General features: G+C 45.4%; 1 protein-coding gene and 1 long non-coding RNA gene across 3 annotated transcripts; both read right to left on the bottom strand.

Annotated features, from left to right (window-relative positions):
* Positions 1-1,933: 1,933 nt before the first annotated feature.
* On the bottom strand, positions 1,934-4,262 carry LOC138919589 (uncharacterized). Its single transcript, XR_011429887.1, has 2 exons — positions 4,128-4,262; positions 1,934-3,209 (listed from the first exon to the last, which is right to left on the bottom strand). It is a non-coding gene; the product is annotated as an uncharacterized lncRNA (long non-coding RNA).
* A 1,504-nt stretch (positions 4,263-5,766) lies between these two features.
* LOC138919588 (uncharacterized) lies at positions 5,767-17,809 on the bottom strand. 2 transcript variants are annotated; one of them, XM_070244924.1, is made up of 5 exons: positions 17,625-17,809; positions 7,679-7,886; positions 7,466-7,592; positions 6,626-6,821; positions 5,767-6,012 (listed from the first exon to the last, which is right to left on the bottom strand). In XM_070244924.1, exons 1-5 carry the CDS (start codon positions 17,672-17,674, stop codon positions 5,880-5,882), a joined length of 714 nt encoding a protein of 237 aa, XP_070101025.1. In that variant the 5' UTR covers positions 17,675-17,809; the 3' UTR covers positions 5,767-5,879. The 2 variants fall into 2 exon arrangements, with proteins under 2 accessions (XP_070101025.1, XP_070101026.1); XM_070244925.1 differs by having other exon boundaries at positions 5,796-6,022.
* Between the last annotated feature and the right edge of the window lie 1,999 nt (positions 17,810-19,808).

Below are 19,808 nucleotides of genomic sequence, written 5' to 3'. Positions count from 1 at the left end.
AAGTTGAAGATTCCTAAAGGGAGTTAGAGATGGAGAGAATTTCTCTGGAATAATTCTTGAAGTGCTTTTATATTTCCCACTCCCTCCCCAAATGGGGGAGGACAGATGGGGAGGGCAGCTCCCTCTTGCTTCAAGGCCACGGGGGGGAGGGGGGGACCTTCAAAGGGACCACCTGGAGAGTTGGACCTGTGTCCCCTTGAGTTTATGGGACACGATTGACACAATGGACAAATGCTGGACTCTGACATGTCTCAGAATGCCTCAAGGTGAGAAACCATGGCTGCCATGGGGAAATGCCTGCACATCCACAGTTTGTGAGTTGTTCCCATGGTTGAGAGTTGGGCCTGTCTAGAGAAAGATGGCCTGAAGTTGTCACAGAATCCACCCAAGAGGGTTGCCTGGAGGGGCAGGGAGCAGTTAGCAGACAGAAGCTGCCGTGACAGCTGGGGGAAACACATTCACCTGTGCTAAAGAATGTTCAGGTGAGAGAGCCTCAGGGAGCCCTTCTCCAGCCTTTTGAGACTGAGCATCGTTAAAGTGTTTTGCGAGATACAATCAGCTATAAACATCTGCGGAGCCCAGAGAACTTGGATGCCAGCTCAAGACAGAAATATTCCGGGAAGACTTCTCTTATCCCCCACCTCCTTGCTTTCCAGCCTACTGTCTCTTCCCCACCTCGCTTTGATCCTGGATGGGTCAGAACCCGTGGTCAGCAAAGCGTAGGAAGAGGGGGTAAATCTCACGTTGAGGAAGGAGTGCCGATATCTCCCCAGCTCTCTCTCCTCCTAGTGGCAGCCAGCCTAAGTCAGACCAAAACGAAGGGGCAGGAGAAGGGGCTTTAATCTTAAGTGAGGTGCAAAGATTGTGAGTTTTGACCATTACAGGAACCTGGACATTTGAATTACTAAAATGGAACTGATTTGCGGGACTTGAAGTGAACGGAGATTTTTTAATCATCTGAGAGAGACCAGAGAAGCCATGGGATCTGCCCTAAATTTCCTCTGAGGGATGAGGAAGAAAGAGGCCAAAGAGTGGGTTGGAACAGGCCGGGAGGGGGTGGGGGAGTGGCGTAGAGCTGTTGCTGTTGCCCATAGCAGCGGTCAGTGTAGCACAAGGACAACGAGTCAACATCCCCTGACCAACCACAGAGCTGCTGGCGGCAGCCCCCTTGACATGGGTAAACAAAACTGACCCCTAAGCCACACGCTGACTCCGAAGGGAATAACTGGGGAAAAGGGAGAGTTTAGGAAAATACCAGTACTCCCAGGTAATCAGTTAGGTGGCACTTCAGAGCTTTCAAATTTGGGGTACAGCTGTACTTCGGATACGTTTGCACCCAACCGTGGGTGATTCCAAGGGCTCAAGGGCTACAGGTCATTGAGATTCGTCTCAACTGTAATTTCTACAAAGAGAGACTGTATTACTCTATTGCTGCCCAACAAATGACCCCAAACTCGACTGTTGGAAACAACCATGAACATTTACTCTCTCGCGTAATTTTGTGGGCCCGGAAGGTGGGAACAGCCTGCGTAGGTGGTTCTGCTCAGGGCCTCTCAACCAGATATGTTTCTAGTGAAATAAGCAAGGTGCAGAGCCACGGAATATCATTATTTGTTTAAAAGGGGACGGGGCAGGAATATTTATATATATATTTGCATGTATACATAAAATCTGTGAAAGTCACTCGAGAAACTGCTAATATGGCTTCCCTTCAGAGAGGGGAACTGAGTACTGGGGCAAGAAGGGGAGTGAGAGACTCCATTTTATATCCTTTTTTATCTCTTGAATTTTGAAATATATGACTAATACTATTATTATTATATTATTATAATACTATTACTATTATGGAAATAAATACTATTTCCAGGGGGAAAAAGAGTTTAAGCAAAAACAAAGAAAACAAAATGAGTAGCCCCAAAGTTGAGAAGTGATACCGTAGAAATGCAAAATTCTTTTATTTTAATAATTGAGATATAATTCACATATCATAAAATTCACCATTTAAAATGTCCAGTCAGTGGCTTTTAGCATATACAGAAAGTTGCGAGACCATCACATCTGTTTAAACCTGGGATGTTTTCATCGTTCCAGAGGTGGACCCGTATCCGTGAGCAGTCACTCTCCACGCCCCCTCTCCCTAGCCCTGGGTAACCATTAATCTGTTTTCTGTCTCTATGGATTTACCAACTCTGGATGTTTCACGTAAATGGAATCATATGACGTGTGGCTCTTTGCCACTGGCTTCTTTCACTTAGCAAAGTGTCTTCAAGGTTCATCCACATTGTAGTGTGTCAGAACTTCGTTCCTTTTTATGGCTGAATAATATTCCATTGTATGAAGATCTTCATTTTGCTTATCAATTGATGGACAGTTGGGATGTTTCTACTTTTGAATAATGTTGCAGAAATGCAAAATTTGGATCCATACTGATTCCAAGATTTCCTAATCCTCAAAACAAAAAGTGGGCAGTGCATACTGCCACATAATGGATATTTTCTGTACTCATTTTAAGATACATTTAAAATGCATTCTGGTCCAACTAGGAAAAAGTCAAAATTTCACTGAAGTCCCATCTTTCCTTTCCCATCCCGTGCATCTCCTCCCTCTGTCTGCTGTGCTCAGCTGCCCTCACCCTGGCTGCGTTCCCCAGCCCTCCCCTCCCCCTGCATAACACCTTTCTGCCTTTATGGGCAGGTTTTCATTCTCCCTCTGTCTGCCAACACATATAAGCATCATCGCCAAATTAACTCATCCTGGAAAAAATTAAAAAGCTGGCACACCTGAGCTTTCTTTGAGTAATCATTTTTGCCATTAGCTCTCTGCCTGCTCACCAAGAGTTCTGTTGAAACTCGCCCTGCCCTCCTCCTCCGGCAAGTGTGAGGCTGTGGTATGTTTCAAGCCCAGGTTTACTAAGCCCCAAGGGCTACTCTTAACAGACATTAGGATCAGCAGCGACTGGACAGTGTTTAGCTCCAGATAAGATCTGGAGAAGCAGGAGGGAAGTTACTTGTGCAAACACACACACACACAGTCATACACATTCCCTCCAGAGAAATCTCTTTGTCTGGAGTCTCTCCTGAGAGTCAGAGTACACACAGAAGATAAGAACTCAGACTCTTCTGCTGCCATCTCCGTCCATCTGTCCATCCGGTCTCCAGAGAGAATTCCACCGAAACGTGAGCACAGCCCTTATTTACAAGAGTGACGTCCTTGGGAGTGAAAGATCAGAGTTTCAGATCAACCCTTGCTCAGAAGTTGAGGTCATTCTGTTACACTGAATGACACTTGTTTGGATTTTTAAATTGTAAATGTTATTGTCCTATCAGTGGCTAAAGTGCTTTTTAATGGAATGCAGACATATAGCTCTGCCTTTATTCCCACTGCGGGAATGGCCAGCATAGTGTGTCTCCTTAACTACTGCCAACAGTGCTAACGCTCACTCTCCTCCCACCTGGCCAGTCCCACCATCTTCACAGCGACACAGGCTGATCTTCGCATTTCCCTGTCAGTCAGCCCCCTGCTCTAAACCATGCTGTGTCTCCCTGGTACCAGCAGGACAATTCCTGATTCTTGGCTTGGCACACAGACACGTGAGACATGCCACCGGGGGTCCCTGTCTTTCAATGTCTCCCCACACACCTTTGACTCCAGCCAAACAGGGGGCTCACTCTCCCCTGAACACCCCAAACGCATGCTGGCCCCTTGCCTGGGCTCCAACCACACTCTCTACTCTCTACCTACGATGCTCCTTCTTTCCTTGTTCAACAAATATTTACAGAGGCCCCACTATGTGCCATGACACAGCCAACGAAGGCAGCAGATGAGGAGTCGGGCAGTTCTGACGCAGTGTGAGAAGGGGGATGGGGGGAGAGCAGGGTTCTGAGGACAGTAGGCCAGTGGGTTGGGGGACCGGGAGGAGTTCAGCAGCCACACTTACTGAGCCTTTGCCACAACTGTTAGGAGTGGTTATCCCTGTCCTACAGAGGGGGAGGCTGAGAGCCAGCGAGTGGCAGTGGTCTACAAGCGGCTGGCTGCTCTGCTGCGTCTCATGCCGAGGTGGCCCCCTCCGCCAGCCTCCCCAGATCAGACAGACCTAAGCAATGGCTCCTGGCGACAGAAGCTCTTACCTTCTGCCTTTCGTTTGGCAAGCAGTGGCACAGACCCTTGTTCTGTGCAGTGTTTTTAAACTTCGTGTGCGTGTTACATCTTGTCTCCCCAGCTGGCTGTGTCCCTGTGGGCCGGGCATCGTTTCATACAGGCTCTTTTGTACCAAGTAGGCAGCCAATAAATATCTGCTGAATGAATAAGTGAATGAATGTACTCAGAGCACTTAGTTATCTCTCCAAAATCATCCATCCAAAAAATAACTTTACAAAACAGAGATAATTGCTCTTTCCTACTTCACAGGGTGTGCTGAATAGATTAATTCATTTCTGTCCCTCATGAGACTCAGATCTCAGATGAAAAGCACTAAATCGTGCTGGCTGAAAAAAAGGCTTATAAAAAATATATATTTCACCTCGTAATAGGGGCCTTGACTACTCTCCTTTAATAAGCATATCATCTCATTTAAACTCAAAACACAAAGGGTAGAAAGCATAGAATAAGCGGGGGAAACATAATTTTTTCCTTTCTAAATGTGATTTCTCTTTTTTGCCGAGTCCAGAATGATTTCCAGGCTCTGGGCGTATGCTGCCAAAATCAGAAGAAATGTACAAAGCAACGCTGGGCTCAGAGTTGGCCCTTCCTGAAGGGTGGGTGGCCGGGCTCCTCCAAACCTCTGGCTGAGCTTCTCACTCAGCAATTAAGGCTGCCGGAGCTCCGCCCAGACCCCAAGCACCCTCCAGCTTTTGTCTCTGGGAGAAAATGCTGCTGAGCACCGAGGAAATCTGCGAGGAGATTAAAAATAATTGAGGGAGATGCACAGCTTTGCTGTCCTCGCCCTCCCTTCTGGGCGTGGGGCTGCCTGCTCCGGGATGCCTCGTGCAGAGTGGGAGGTGGCCTTTGGGGGAGACTTGGGCTTGGTTGACCACACCCTTCTTTAAGGCTACCCTCCCTCTGTCTGGCGACACCACGCCCTCCCCTCTCTGACTGCCTCTTCTTGTCAGTGTGCCTGTCTCCTCCACCTTCTCCCACTCCCATGCTCACTGTCCTACCTGCCTTCAAGGTGGAAAGCAAGTCCTCTTTCCTTCTGTACTCACACTCTGCCGGAGCAACTCATTTGTTCCTACGGGGTCAAATGCCTTCCTTCCCCAAGGGGCAACCCCCAAATCTCCACATCCAGGAACACACTTGCCCGCTGAGAGCATCACTCATTATGCCCCCAACGTATCTCCCTCTCTCTCCCCAGCCTAGTCCTCTCCACATCTCCCATCCTCATGAGTTGCACCACTGCTTACTCTGCTACCGTTGGAGCCAGAAACCTGGGTGTCATCAAGACACCTCTTCTCTACGGCTACAGCTATATGCTGTCAAGTCTAACCCTTCCCATGCCAACTACCACTGCCTTAGTTCAGGCCCCACTTTCTCTCTCATTAGCCTCCAAGTGGCTTCTCTGTCTCCAATCTCTTGCCCAGCCCAATCCCCACATTTTGGCCAAAGGCATATTTCTAAAATGCCAATCTGTTGATGTTCTCTCTCTACGTATATTCCTTCAGTGGAACTGCGCTGCCTAAAGCAGTGGTTTCTAAATGTGGTTAATGACCACCCGAGGGGGGTCGTGTGTTCACTGAAAGACAAGGCAACAGTCCAGAGGCAAGGCGGTAGGAGAGAAAGGGCTTTATTACAGCTTGCCAGCAAGGTGGATGATGGGGGACTAATGTCCAAAAGAACCATCTCAAAACTACAAAATCTTCAGGCCGTTATATAAGGCAAACGGGCTAAAAGGGAGGGAGGGGTCTTGGAATGTCGACCATCTGCTGCGGCAGACCTTGAGACACCATATCATCTCTTTCTCCTGTCACCAGTGATGGATACCAGCATAGCATTTTCTTCCCAGAGGTCGTTACATTCCTGAGGAAAACTTAAAGAACACAGTTATTGCCTTATAGCAGCAGGGAGGTATATGCATAAGCAAGGGCCACAAAACTAACAGAGCATGCACATCTTCCCCGAGACGGGTGCTCAATCACCTAGGCTGTGCGCAAACTAAAGTACTTCTAAAGGGGGCTGGTGAGTCAGGGTCATACATAGTTACAACATGGCTTCCTTCTACAAGATGGCTTCTCTTATGCTAACTTTCAACTGGGCCGGTTTTAACTGACTCAGTGTCACCAACAATTTCCCTGTCAGTTATACCCCGGGCATAATCATATGTTGGTGTAGGGAATAGGGCCACCATGTTCAATCTGGCTACCTGGCTACTTCCTGCTGGATCAGGGTGACATAAGGGGACCATAGCATGGACGAGAGTCACTCTCTTCTTAAAATGAGCCCGGGGTGGGGGGGGCCGGTTTGTGGTGCTACTGACCCGGAAACCTTGGTGGTCAAGGTAGACATACATTTCACTCCCAATCTAATAACTCAGTATATTGATAGACTTAGTAAGGGGAGGCCCCCTTTTATTATGCCAACAAGGATCGATACCCAGCTGGTATCTAAGAGAAAAGGTGAGTAAACCAGTCACCTGGATCCAAGAGAAAAGGGATTTAATGGTCTACAGTGGCATGTATCCAGGGGCTCGTTCCCGTATTTGATGAATGCTGGCTTCCACTTGAGAAGTATTGACGCAGGTGCAGCAGGTGGTGACAGCCGCCACGCATACACCACCTTGTTCAGCACGAGGTAATCCAGAGCTGTTCTGTTATCTAAAACCACCTTAGCTAAAGAGTCGAGAGAAGTTTTTAAGTTACTAAGAGAGTTAGCAGTTTCATTAGCCATAATTTCAAGGCTGTGGGATAAATCTCAGAGAACATCCTCATGGGCAGCTACTCCCCACCAGGGTTGAAGACTACATCCAAAGAAGTAAGCGTCACCAGCAGGAATTCCACCGGGCAGGGCTCGGTGCCCATTAAAGTGGAAGAATAGTTCCCAGTTGGTTTCAGTTTCCCTAAACCACACAATGGGACCCACAGGAAACAAAGAACTTAAAATGCAATGCAAGGTGACAGTGTCACCACGCATAACATAGAGTACCTTTTTTTGTTGAATAATCTGGGGTTCCTTAGTGACCGATGTGAAGGCCCATGGGTGAGATCTTTTGTTTGAAAGGGACAGTGAGGAGTCCCTTAGTTCTTGACAGCCAAACTCATATGTAGGAATTTCGATCAGGGTGGTTATACATAAGGGCAGTGCATTATTTACTGGAGGGGACATAGCATATTCATGATATTCCCTTTTTAAGGGAATGGTGAGGCAGGGAATAGTTCCCTGTTTTTCAGTGGGAAATGGAGCTATCCTGATCTGATCGATAACTCTTTACCAGTCTTTTGGTCCAGCTTGGGGGCGGCTGGGAAAAGTTACATACAGGCTGCACCAAATGGTCCCATGTCCAAGATTGGAAGAGGGCTTGGGATGGCAGATCCAGCAGTCTGTGACACTGGTCGTGGATGCCATAGCCTGGGTGATGCGGATCGAAGCATTGTCTTCCCAGGCTAGGGTGATAACAAGGAAAGAAAGTGAGCATAAAAGACTAAGGCTTCTTCTTGAATACATATTTTAACTTTCCAACGGGTTCAACCTGCCAGTCAAGAGGCCAGTCAACTTGTCTGTCAAGAGGTGTACTCTCCTGTGGGATTGGAGCCACTTCTATTCCAGAGTGGTGCACCCACGGTTTCACTCCAGCGAGTCTGACGGATGAGTGTGTGGTTAGCAGTACGTCAAAAGGGCCTGTCCATCTCGCTGCCAGTTGGTTCTCAGGTGCTGTTCCCTCCAGGTCTTCAGTAGCACTTGGTCACCAGGATGGAAGGGATGTAAAGCACATCAGAGGGGTATGCTGACTTGTTAGAAAAAACTCATGAATAGATGTTAGTATGGCACTTAGCGATTTAATGTAAGTCACAAGTGTAACATCCTCTAGGGCCTCAGGTGACTTGCCTGAGAAAGAAGAAACCTGAAAAGGACAGCCATATAAAATTTCAAAGGGGCTTAATTTGAGCCTGCTTTGGGAGGAAGTTTGTCAAAAATACCTAAAGGTTTTAAAATACTTGCTCAAATAGGAAACAATGTTTAGTTATCCATTCAATCAAGGTGACAAACAGAAACAGTCAAAAAACAAAAAACCTTAATAGAGAGACCTGTCTTTTTTGAACATAGGAAATTATTTTAACCAAAACGTAGATTTTCTGTCTTCTCAGTACACTTACTCAAAAATGAAGAAAAACATTTTATAACCTCTTTATCAAGAACAGAATAAAAGTTCAAGAAAAGTATCCTTTTAAGAGAGAAAACCAGGGGCCAGCTCCATGGCTGAGTGGTTGAGTTCGCTCGCTCCTCTTCCATGGCCCAGGGTTTCACCGGTCTGGATCCTGGGCGTGGACATGTCACGGCTTATCAAGCCATGCTGAGGTGGCGTCCCACATGCCAAAACTGGAAGGACCCACAACTAAAAATATACAGCTATGTGCTGGGGGGATTTGAGGAGAAAAAGGAAAAACAAAATCTTTAAAAAAAAAAAAAAGAGAGAGAGAGAAAACTAAATTCTAATTTTTGTACCAACTTATTCTTTATATTAAAACTCATTTATTTAATTAAATTCATTTTGATCTTAGCCAACTTGACCATGCATAAACTCTTTCCTCAGGGTTCTTCCTCCATAAACCTTTTATAACTTTCTTTTTACATTCAGAATTTGTCCCAAGTCTTTGTTTTCTTTCTTCTTTCCTAGTACTTTAGGACAAATTTATCTTTCTTAACAAAACAAACAAAAATATTTCTATTCTTTATACCTTCTTTACTGAAAACATACATTTTTACTTTCCTTGTATACAGACTTTTTAGAAACATGTTTTCTCATAGAAAATTTTTCAGCATGCACAAAACATGCTTTTCAATAAACTTAACATCTTTGTTTCTCTGAGATAAGAAAGCAAAGGCAGACAAATCTATGCTTAGTAATCAATTTCTAATATGTAATCCTATGTGGAAATGACCTAGATACTCAACAAATTTTTTTTAAAGGAATTTCTCTTCTTTTTTCTTTTTTTTTCCTAAGATTGGCACCTGAGCTAACAACTGTTGCCAATCTTCTTTTTTTTTTTTTCTGCTTTATCTTCCCAAACCCCCCCCCCCCCCCCCCCGTACATAGTTGTATATCTTAGTTGCAGGTTCTTCTAGTTGTGGGATGTGGAATGTCGCCTCAACGTGGCCTGACGAGCGGTGCCATGTCCACACCCAGGATCCGAACCCTGGGCCGCCGCAACGGAGCACGCGAACTTAACCACTCGGCCATGGAGCCAGCCCCCTCAACAAATTTTTATCATTTAAGTCAGTATAGTAAAACTGTAAAGTTTCAAGTTACCAAAAAAGATTTTAGAAGCTATTTTTCAAGCATATATACCATAAAACATAATTATTATACCCAAAAACTCTTACCCATTTTCATTTATCTAAATCATTTGTTCCCAACAATTATGTTTAGATTCCTCTCAAAAACTTCGTGAGACATTAGACAAAATTAACTATCACTTTAAGCTATTATTTTGCTGACAAATTTGTAACAAGGGTAACATGAGCTTATTTGACTAGTAAATCCAGGCTGCACGTCTGCATCATATCTAATGCTGATAACTTGTGGACATGTCTATTTTAATCAAACCCATAAACTTAAGCTTTTATTTACCAAAGACCATTTTATATTATGTTAATTTGAAAGACATTTGGGTTAGTTTCTATTACATTTAGAAATAATTTATGTGAATGCTTACTTTAAGCCAATTAAACAGAGCTTTTAATTTTGGCCTTTCCATCTGGAGATAAAATATCACAGATATGTAACATACATATACACACAAAGACTCTAGAGTTATCATTTTAAAACTTTAGGACAGGGGCCGGGCCCGTGGCTGAGTGGTTAAGTTTGTGTGCTCCGCTATAGGCGGCCCAGGGTTTCGTTGGTTCAAATCCTGGGCACGGACATGGCACTGCTTGTCGGGCCATGCTGAGGCGGCATCCCATATGCCACAACTAGAAGGACCCACAACTAAGAACACACAACTATGTACCTGGGGGCTTTGGGGAGAAAAAGGAAAAAAAAAATCTTAAAAAAAATATTTTAGGACAATGCACACCTTTAAAAGTCTGCACAAGGTATTTAACAACAGTCCTCTTTTTAAGTGTGCAATTTAACTCTAGACCAATTTGTCTATCTTAGGGGGGCGGCCTTTATTATCTTTTTAGCACCTGATACTAGCCTCTAGTTTTTTTATTTTTTAAAATTTTTTCTTTTTCTCCCAAAGCCCCCCAGTACACAGTTGTGTATTTTTTTAGTTGTGGGTTCTTCTAGTTGTGGCATGTGGGATGCCGCCTCAGCATGGCCTGACAAGCAGTGCCATGTCCATGCCCAGGATTCGAACCGGTGAAGCAGAGTGTGCAAACTTAACCACTCAGCCACGGGGCCGGCCCCTAGCCTCTAGTTTTTATCTCATGTAGGGTGGGCTCCAGCAACCCTACTGACTTCCCTTCCAATGTTTAACTAACATTGTCTGACCATCTACTTAGATTTAGCCCCAGTGGGCTCTGCTTGGGGACACACAGTGCATTCTCCATTCCAATATGCAGAGATGGACAGACACACAGACACAGACAGGATCCCAAACAGAACAGACAGGTGCACCCAACAGATTCCAGGTAGTCCTCCACTATGTCTCCTGTCAGTTAGTGCCCAGACTCAGATGGGATATCCCCCTGGGATTTCCCCTGCAAGAGACAGGGAGCTCATGGCAGGCCTGGCCGAGGAGACTCACCTACTCCAGATTGAGACCATCAACTCACTAGAAGCCAAACAAACAACAAATCTAGAGCCTCTTTCCTTGCCACAAGAACAATGTGCCTAGGGCCAGCAGTGCCAGGTCAGACAGAAAGCACTGGGGACAGTCCCTAGGGCAAGTCACCTAGGCAGCTACTGGTCTGCTTCCTAGGAGGGGCCAAAATAAAAAAATGGTAAGGAAAGGGGCTTTTATTATCTAAAGGCAGCCAGATGAGGAGATGGGGGCTACCTCCTTGAAGGGAAAAAGGCAGGGGGTTTTATTTGGGGTTTTAGGTAGGGGAGGAGGAGCATGTGGCTTGCTAGTTGGCACTTTCCCGCTGGCCCTGTGAGGTGGTTTGCAGGAAAGGGGGTGGCGAGATAAGGGAATCTGCTGATGAGTGTCCTTGGTTGTCTGTCTCCATGATAGATGGTGGACTCTGGCACCAGGAAACTGAGAAGTTGGGGTCTGGGAAGCTTCAGTTTCTTGATATTCTCTGGACATCAGTTTCCCTGTCATAAACTTCAAGGACCTGCAATCAGTCACATGTTTAGTGTGAGCCCAGTGCAAGGCCACATGGGCTTGAACAATGTGTAACTTCTATTTGCCTGAAGCTCAGGGATACAAAGTTAAAGAAACTGATATTTGCATATGAATATAACTAAAGAAGCAGGGGAAGGGGACAGGTGCCTTTGCTTTTAACCCCATATATGCTGGGTTAAATGTAGGGGAACTGATAGCAGGGTAGGTTATCAGTTAATAGACCTGAGAGCTGTTAAAAAACAGAGATGCAGAGGACCCAAGAAAGGCAGAGCCAGAGTTTCCAAGGCATCATAGGCAGTGAGGCCTGCCATGGACCTGATTGTGCAAATCACTTGCCTAAAAAATCAGCTCCAAATTCCTTTAAGACCTTGGCCCCACACTCATCCTATTCTTGAACCAGCCATAATGATTTCACTTCCCCAAAGGTGTCCCCAAAATTCTCTGCCCGTGCTATTCTGCTTGGTGGATGCCCTCTCCAACTGAAGGTTTCCTTATGCTCCCAGGCAAAATCAATTCCATCCTCCTTTGGGACTCCTCTGTACCTTGTAGTCAAGAAAACCCCCACTATATCACTTATTGCATTGTACCTATATTGCATTTTTAAAAAAAGATGTCTCTCTGTCTCTGCCTAGACTGTAGACTAACTTCTTGAGGAAAGTCTTAAAGAGCTTTGCATCCCTCAACTCCTAGCACAGGGCTGGCACATAATTGGTTCTTAATAAATATTTATCAAAGGCATGACTATCAAATGCATGAAGATGAATATGAGAAAACCCATTCTTTCCTCATATGGAATTTTATAGAAGTGGTATAATATGAAGGGCTACAATTTTCAGTTTCTGAAGTTTTACAATTTCTGAAACCCAGAAACTTTCCATTTTCTGCCTGAAGTCTAAAATCTCCATGTCATCACTGTGTAGGGAAGAAGACATTCCCTCTACCCGCTCTGGGTCCTTCTGACCAGGCTACAAATTAAATTCAAATGACACAGAGTAACAGGAAAAAATTAAACAAAGCTTTATAACATGTATACATGGGAGAGACTCAGGAAGACTCAGCACCTCACCAAAATGGCAGAGGTTCTCATCTTAAATACCATCTTCAGCTACACAGGAGGATGTTGGGGTTGGGGGGAGTCAATTATAGGAGATGACCAGAAAAGTACAGTAAACAAGAGTAAGGTTATTACACAGATTTAAGTCTTTGCCTTCCACGCTGATAAGAGTTTTTAGAGATAAGGTCATTCTCCCTTCTTCCTGGTGCAGAGAGGGAGACGCCTTTACAGATGGAGATTTCCCTTACAAATGTAAATGTCTCTTACAAAGGGTAACCTCCACTTTTCAGAGTTTCTGTCATGACTGCAGTTTTTAAAAGTAACCAGCCCAAAATAATCCTCATGCCAAAGAGACAGATTTTGGGTTGGCCAATTCCAGTCGCCCACAAATACAAGTCTTGTTTTCCTAGGATCCTCAACTAAAACCACCAGGCAGGGGCTGGCCAGGTGGTGCAGTGGTTAAGTTCGCACATTTTGCTTTGGTGGCCTTAGGTTCACTGGTTCGGATCCCGGGTGCAGACCTATGCACTGCCTGGGAAGCCATGCTGTGGTAGGCATCCCACATATGAAGTAGAGGAAGATGGGCATGCGCATTAGCTCAGGGCCAGTCTTCCTCAGCAAAAAGAGGAGGATTGGCAGCAGATGTTAGCTCAGGGCTAATCTTCCTCAAAAACAAAAAACGAAAAAACCACCAGGCAGTGGTGTACTTAGGGGAGGGAGCCATCAGCTTGGGCACAGATAACAAGGGACGGCTTTTTCTGTGCTGATTTTAAGGACTGTAAAAAGCAATGACAACTCCCTCTGCTTTTCATTATCACCATGTGGCAGCGAACTGTAAAAAGCAATGACAACTCCCTCTGCTTTTCATTATCACCATGTGCCAGCAATTCCAAACAATATGGGTGATAAAACTCTACTGGTCCCCCTGATCCCCAAGGAATCCTGTCCTCTTGGATTCTTTTTTTCATTGTCATAAGTGAAGATATGTAGGCTCTTTAAAGCTTTACCAATTAAAAGAGAGAGACCAGAAAAAGCCACTGATCTATGATTCCATACCGCCTCTCCTTTACCTTCCTTGGCCTGCTCGAAAAGATTCTCGAGAGAAATGGAGATAAAAGAATTAGGCATTCATCTGTCGATGAAAATAATCCATAACCAATCTATAAATGAAAATTAGGGTGAGTCTATTATGAACCAGATCTGAGGAGTAGGCTAGCCTGGGGCCTTCCTTCCCAAAGGAAGGGCGGGCACCAAAGAAGTGGGGTGTACAGAGTGGTTATATACCCTGTTGGAACAAAGAGCACACATCACATATGATAGGAATGCCCCTTTTACAACAGTCACGAGATTGCCCAGCCAGTACAGCACAGCTCCTCACACAGCAGGTAGCAGGTCTGTTGTCTCAAGCTGGGTGGTCACAGGTGGGCACAGCAATCAGTTCCTGGCCTAGGGAGAGATGCTCATCCTTAAGGAAATGCCACTGTGGGGGAAGTTGCACCTTTATCTTAAGGCCATTTGTTCTTGTCTGTGGGACACAGCAAATGTTTAAAGCAGATATACCATGCCTGCTCAACGGCCATGTCAGGCCCTTTTGGAAAAACAAAGTCAGGCCGAATTAGGTTTACACCAAATGGCTTCCTCACATGCTCCAATATCCTATTGCTCGCCATTTGTTTGTCACCTCTAATATAATAATTTTCCTTTCTCTTACGTGCTCGCACCAATGAAATAAAAGATTTCTAGGCTATTTCTGCAATGTTTGTTTATCCTTAACTAAATTAAAGAATTGTTAGAATATGCCATGTAGTTCTGGGTGAAGATATGTGATAAGCACACATCTAATTTCATTCCCTCCTGAAATGCACAAAGCAAGACAAAAACAAAACCTGCGCAGGGACAGGGAGACTGAGAGAGGAGACAAAATGAAGCTTGGAAGCTGGAAGACAGATGGAGCGGTGGTAGTGACTTGGCTGAATGCTAAACAACGGGGAAGGCTGAAAACAACCTGATTTACACCTCGGGATCCTTAGGAGACTCATGAAGGGCAGCCCCAGGCATCTCAGGAACCAGGGGCACAGGAGCTGTGACTTTCATCCTAGGGAGGTCTGGGGCGAAAGCTCTTTGAGAAGCGGTTAAATCCATGGACCCCTCCCCTACTCCACGACTGCCCATCCTCCACGACCCCAGAGGGTGGGAGCTCTATTCTCAGGGGAAGGTGAAGGAGCGGCTTACCAGGCACTGGGCACAGGGAAAGTGAGGAGAATACTGAGCGCGAGGATGGCATGAGTGTTTATGCACTGAGGAAAGAGGCGGTTAAGGCTTCCCCCTGCACCAGGCTTCCAGATGCTGGCAGCCAGGCTCTCACCTCCCAGCGGGATGCTGGGTTATCCTGTGTGCGTGCATGTATGTGTGTGTGTGTGTGTGTGTGTGAATGTGGTGTGCACGCTGGAGGGCACACACATCTAACCTGAGCAGTCGAAAAGAAAGACCTAAAGATACCAATTTAGCAGCTCCCCATCAAAGGGCCCATCCAGATCACCCTAAAATGTTGTCTTCAGTCAACAAGCCCTATCTGTGTTCTCAGCAGTCCCAACCAAGCTCTTAGTCCCAGTTCTTAACTGTGAGCAGACCACCAAGGGTTAACAGACATTTGAGGAAAGCCTCAACAAAACAGAGTAGGGGTGGAGGTCGGGGGAGAAGCAACTTGGAGAGACTAGGACACTGCAAGGAGAAGATAACTTCCAGAACCCACTCAGGCAGTAAGAAAGAGAACTGACTGGCCCCCAGTCAGGGCCTCAAAACAGCATTTAAAAATATATATATATTTCAGAGATATAAGAGAGAAGAGGGTGTATTCATGAAAGAAGAATGGGATAATATTAAAAAGTTGCATTCAGAGAATTAAAAAAGAGCTACTGGAAATTAAGACTTTTCAGAAAGCAAAAGTTCAAGATAAAATTGGAAGTCTCCCAGAGCAAAAACATAGAAACAAAAAATGTCAGGGAGGGGCTGGCTCGGTGGTGTGGTGGTGAAGTTCCACATGCTCCACTTCGGCAGCCCAGGTTCACAGGTTTGGATCCTGGGTACCGCTTGTCAGTAGTCATGCTGTGATGGCAACCCACCTACAAAATAGAGGCAGACTGGCACAGATGTTAGCTCGGGGCTAATCTTCCTCAAGCATAAAAAGAGGAGAATTCACAACAGACGTTAGCTCAGGGTGAATCTTCGTCAGCAAAAGATGAAAAAAAAAAGTCAGGGAACTGGAGATCCCATATAGAAGAGAGGTGAAGGGAACCCCATGAGATGGTGAAGGGAAACCCCAGGATGCACAGGGCAACCAGACCAGAGAGTTTTCATGAAAATGAAATTGATAGGATGTTTGATGAAAATGAGCATTTTGGCAAGGGATCTAGACAATTAGCAGAGAGTTTGGGATTGAATTAGTCATAGCCACACACAATTAAAAAGACAGTTGTTAGGAAAGAAAAATAATGGCTCAGGCTCTGCTCTGAGCAGCTGATACTCCCACTAGCATCAACACTGAAAGTGATGTACAATATAACTGGATGGGGAGGATGGGGAGGAGGAAGGGCGTGGGGGGAGGTGGTGCTGAGGCAGGAACAAGAGCTAAACCCTCATCTTCTATAGAAGAAGGAAAATAACTAACACCTTAGCCTGAAAAATAAAGCAATAGCAACACAAGCTTGTTAATGGGAGATAGGGAGGTAAATACCAAAAGAATCAACTAGAAGAACACAGCTGACACTAGCGAAGGGGAAACTGGGAAGAAGGGACATGGGGAAGACAAGTTTACCTAAGACTATTTTTTATTTAACTTGATTTAGTTGGCTTTTAAAAATAATGCATTTGACAAAAATTAAAACAAAGAAATATAGGATTTTGGGGCTGGCCCAGTGGCACAGTGGTTAAGTTTGCATGCTCTGCTTCAGCAGCCCTTTCAGATCCTGGGTATGGACCTACACACCACTCATCAAGCCATGCTGTGGTGGCATCTGACACAGAAGAAATAGAAGGATTTACAACTAGGATATACAACTATGTACTGAGGCTTTGGAGTGGAAAAAAAAGAGGAAGATTGGCAACAGATGTTAGCTCAGAGCCAATCTTCCTCACCGAAAAAAAAAAAGCTACCTAAAAAAAAGGAAATATGGGATTTATTTGAAAGAGGAAAAAAGTCTATTCTAAACTAAGCAACTTATTACTACAAAGTTTACATAATTTGTGTGTGTGTGTGAAGATTGGCCCTGAGCTAACATCTGTGCCAATCTTCCTCTATTTTACGTGGGATGCCGGCACAGCGTGGCTTGACTAGTGGTGCTAGGTCCACGCCCAGGATCCAGGCCTGAGAACCGCAGGCTGCAGAAGCAGAATGTGTAAACTTAGCTACTATACCACTGAGCCAGTCCCTAGACGATTTTATTTTTTTGAGGAAGATTAGCCCTGAGCTAACATCTGCCGCCAATCCTCCTCTTTCTGCTGAGAAAGACAGGCCCTGAGCTAACATCTGTGCCCATCTTCCTCTACTTTATATGTGGGACACCTGCCACAGCATGGCTTGCCAAGTGGTGCCACGTCCGCACCCGGGATCTGCACTGGTGAATACCAGGCCACTGAAGCAGAACATGTGAACTTAACCGCTGCACCACCGGGCTGGCCCCTAGACAATTTTTTTAAAGCCAAGAAATAGAATCCTCTGGCAAACGTGATTTTAGGCTAATACAAAAAAAGTGAGTCAAATTCTTCACCTTAAACAGGTGAAATTATTCAACTTCTGTAGAAGTTCATGACACATTTTTGAAAGAATGATAATTACATGAACTATCTGTAGAAAAGGCAAGTCAGGTGTAAACGCAGCATACTTTCTATCAATGCTTTTTACAGAACTGAAAGACGTCTTTGTCAAGGCCATTGTTTCATATTTCAGAACATACATAAAATTAAATAGCCCTTAGAAATTCTCAGCCCTGTAAGAAAACTTCCCCCAAATCTCTTGTCCTAATCAAGGTAAAAACTAATTTTTGGAATCAAAGAGTTAGAGGGGCCAGGAGGCCCTTTGAACTGCGAGTCTCTCAGCCAGCATTTGGGATATTAAGTCTTTGACCAACCTTTCTTTGAGGAACCTCAGAGCAAGCGAACTAGCCACGCCACGAACCATAGGGAAGCACAGCCTTTCTTTTTTTCCTTTAGATGAACAGATTATCCTCAAGGCTCACACGTCAACCCGGGGTTTGGATTGATGGCCTCCTATCCTCACACCCCACCTTCCTCTTAGCTCAGAGATATGGTAAAACCACCCGACCTAGCCATCCTGTTACTGCCTGTCCTTTCTGTACATGCATGGCCTCCCTCCTTCCCCTCCCAGGCTGCCTCCCGCCCCCACACCCCACAGACACACACCTGGCACTTGGGTCTATTTCTCAGACAAGTTGCTCCCAGAACAAGACTGAGAAACCGTAGGTTGGTCTTCTTCCTTCTCCCTTAAACCCGAGGCTGCCTCCTGAACTGTAAGAACAAGCGCCAGTTCGGGAGTTCGTCTGCCTTCCCACGTCCAGACCTGATTTCTGAAGACTTAAAGCCCGCTCCACAAATTTATAAGGCTACTCTCGTCTCTGAAACATTAGCATTCCATATGTGAGCCCAAGTGCCAAGTGTCCTTGTTGTTTCCAGGTAAGTTTCATCACTTGATGACAAGATCTGTGTTCCCTACAGGCCCACATAAGCGATAATTATTAAAGAATACCCAAGAGACACAGGAAGAGAAATAACCGAAAAACTCCACTTTCTTACGATAGAAAATGATTCAAGAAGTGATGGCCAAAGCATGGGAAAAGATATCGAGAATACTGCTTAATTCTCAGGGAACTTGTACTTTGGAAAAGGGATCAATTCCACTGGAGATCACACGGAAGGCAGAGGGGACAGATAAGGTTGCTCTCAGTCCAAACACATGGAGTCTTGGAAATGCATTCCTTCCTGGCTGTCAGGGGTGGGAGTGCAGACGGTGAGGGGCTGACCTCTGAGTCAGGCTGCAGGGCCTGGCTGGCTTTTGGTGTGTTCTGGAGTGGATTAATCACGGACTCAGCCAAAAGGAGGCAGCTCCAAGAATTCGAGGGGAGCATGGGCTCGGGTAGAATCCCCTGCTGGACAAAATTGACCTGCTTGGAGGTTTCTTAGCAACGCTGAGCCGCATGTTACTAAAGGCGATCTGAAGCTTTTCCTTCCCAAAATGACCAAGTCACACACTCACCAACATTTTGGTCTAGGTAAGAGTTATAGACAAGGCATTTATCCAGAAACTGAATACTAACTGAAATAACACAACTTTCCATCCTAGAATCCTGCTGGGCTGAACCGGGTCGCCTGCAAACTTTGAAGCATCTGGTCAAGGCTTGCTGACCTTTTCAAGCTGGACCTGGGCCACATCTCCAGGTGGCTGTCACCTTGGGACAGAAACACCCTCCAAGGCAAAGCAGCACATACATCCCTCCATAAATCTGTGCAGAATGGACAACACAGTGTCGGATGGCCGAAGCACTGACTATTGTTTCTAGCATCTTTGATCTGTCAACAACTCTCAACAACATTTATTTACCAGTTCCTACCTGTCCTCTTCTTCCTGCCCCAAATGACTAGCAATAGGAAATAAGTCAAAACTTTTACCACTGGAAGTAAATAAATGGGATTTTATTTTTAAGTGGAATATAAAATGGCTATAATCCTGTAAACTTTTAAAATCACCCTGTCAGGAGGAAACGGTAAGTTATACCACACTCACTTAAACAATAAGTCAAATAATTCCCAACACTAATAGCTCCCTGTCTTAATCCATTTGGGCTGCTATAACAGGAGCCCCTACACAGGGTGGCCTATAGGCAACAAGAGTTTACTTCTCACAGTTCTGGAGGTGGGGAAGTCCAAGACCAAGATTCACTGTCTGCTGAGGTCCTGCTTCCTGATCCACAGACGTGGCCATCTTCTCTCTGTGTCCTCACATGGCGGAAGGGGCCAGGAGGCTCACCGGGGTCTCTTTTGTAAGGGCACTAATCCTATTAATTAGATCTCCACTCTCAGGACCTGACCACCTCCCCAAGCCCCCACCTGCCGACACCATCACACTGGGGGTTAGGCTTCAACATATGAACTGGGGCACAGTCAGTCAGTCCATAGCACTAGCTTAGCCGAGTCTTCACAGGGATGCATTGGTTAACGCAGACAGTCACTGTCTTTCTATTTTCCTTCTCAGTAGTCTAAGAGAACCAAATCTTTTCTTCACGAAACCACTAGCGTAG

Source organism: Equus caballus, chromosome 20 (genome assembly GCF_041296265.1).
Source record: "Equus caballus isolate H_3958 breed thoroughbred chromosome 20, TB-T2T, whole genome shotgun sequence".
Classification (NCBI taxonomy): Eukaryota; Metazoa; Chordata; class Mammalia; order Perissodactyla; family Equidae; genus Equus; species Equus caballus.
Note: the sequence above shows the minus strand (reverse complement) of the source record. Positions and strands in the feature narration are given on the sequence as shown.

What these genes read in the sequence shown, in the direction of transcription:
- LOC138919588 (XM_070244924.1), bottom strand. Translation starts at nt 17,674, where the DNA reads ATGGTTCGTGGCGTGGCTAGTTCGCTTGCTCTGAGGTTCCTCAAAGAA. An exon ending in ACTGGCCTCTTGACTGGCAG is followed by an intron (nt 7,593 to 7,678) that starts GTTGAACCCGTT and finishes TTATCACCCTAG; the next exon opens with CCTGGGAAGACAATGCTTCG. An exon ending in CCCTTTTCTCTTGGATCCAG is followed by an intron (nt 6,013 to 6,625) that starts GTGACTGGTTTA and finishes AGTTTTCCTCAG; the next exon opens with GAATGTAACGACCTCTGGGA.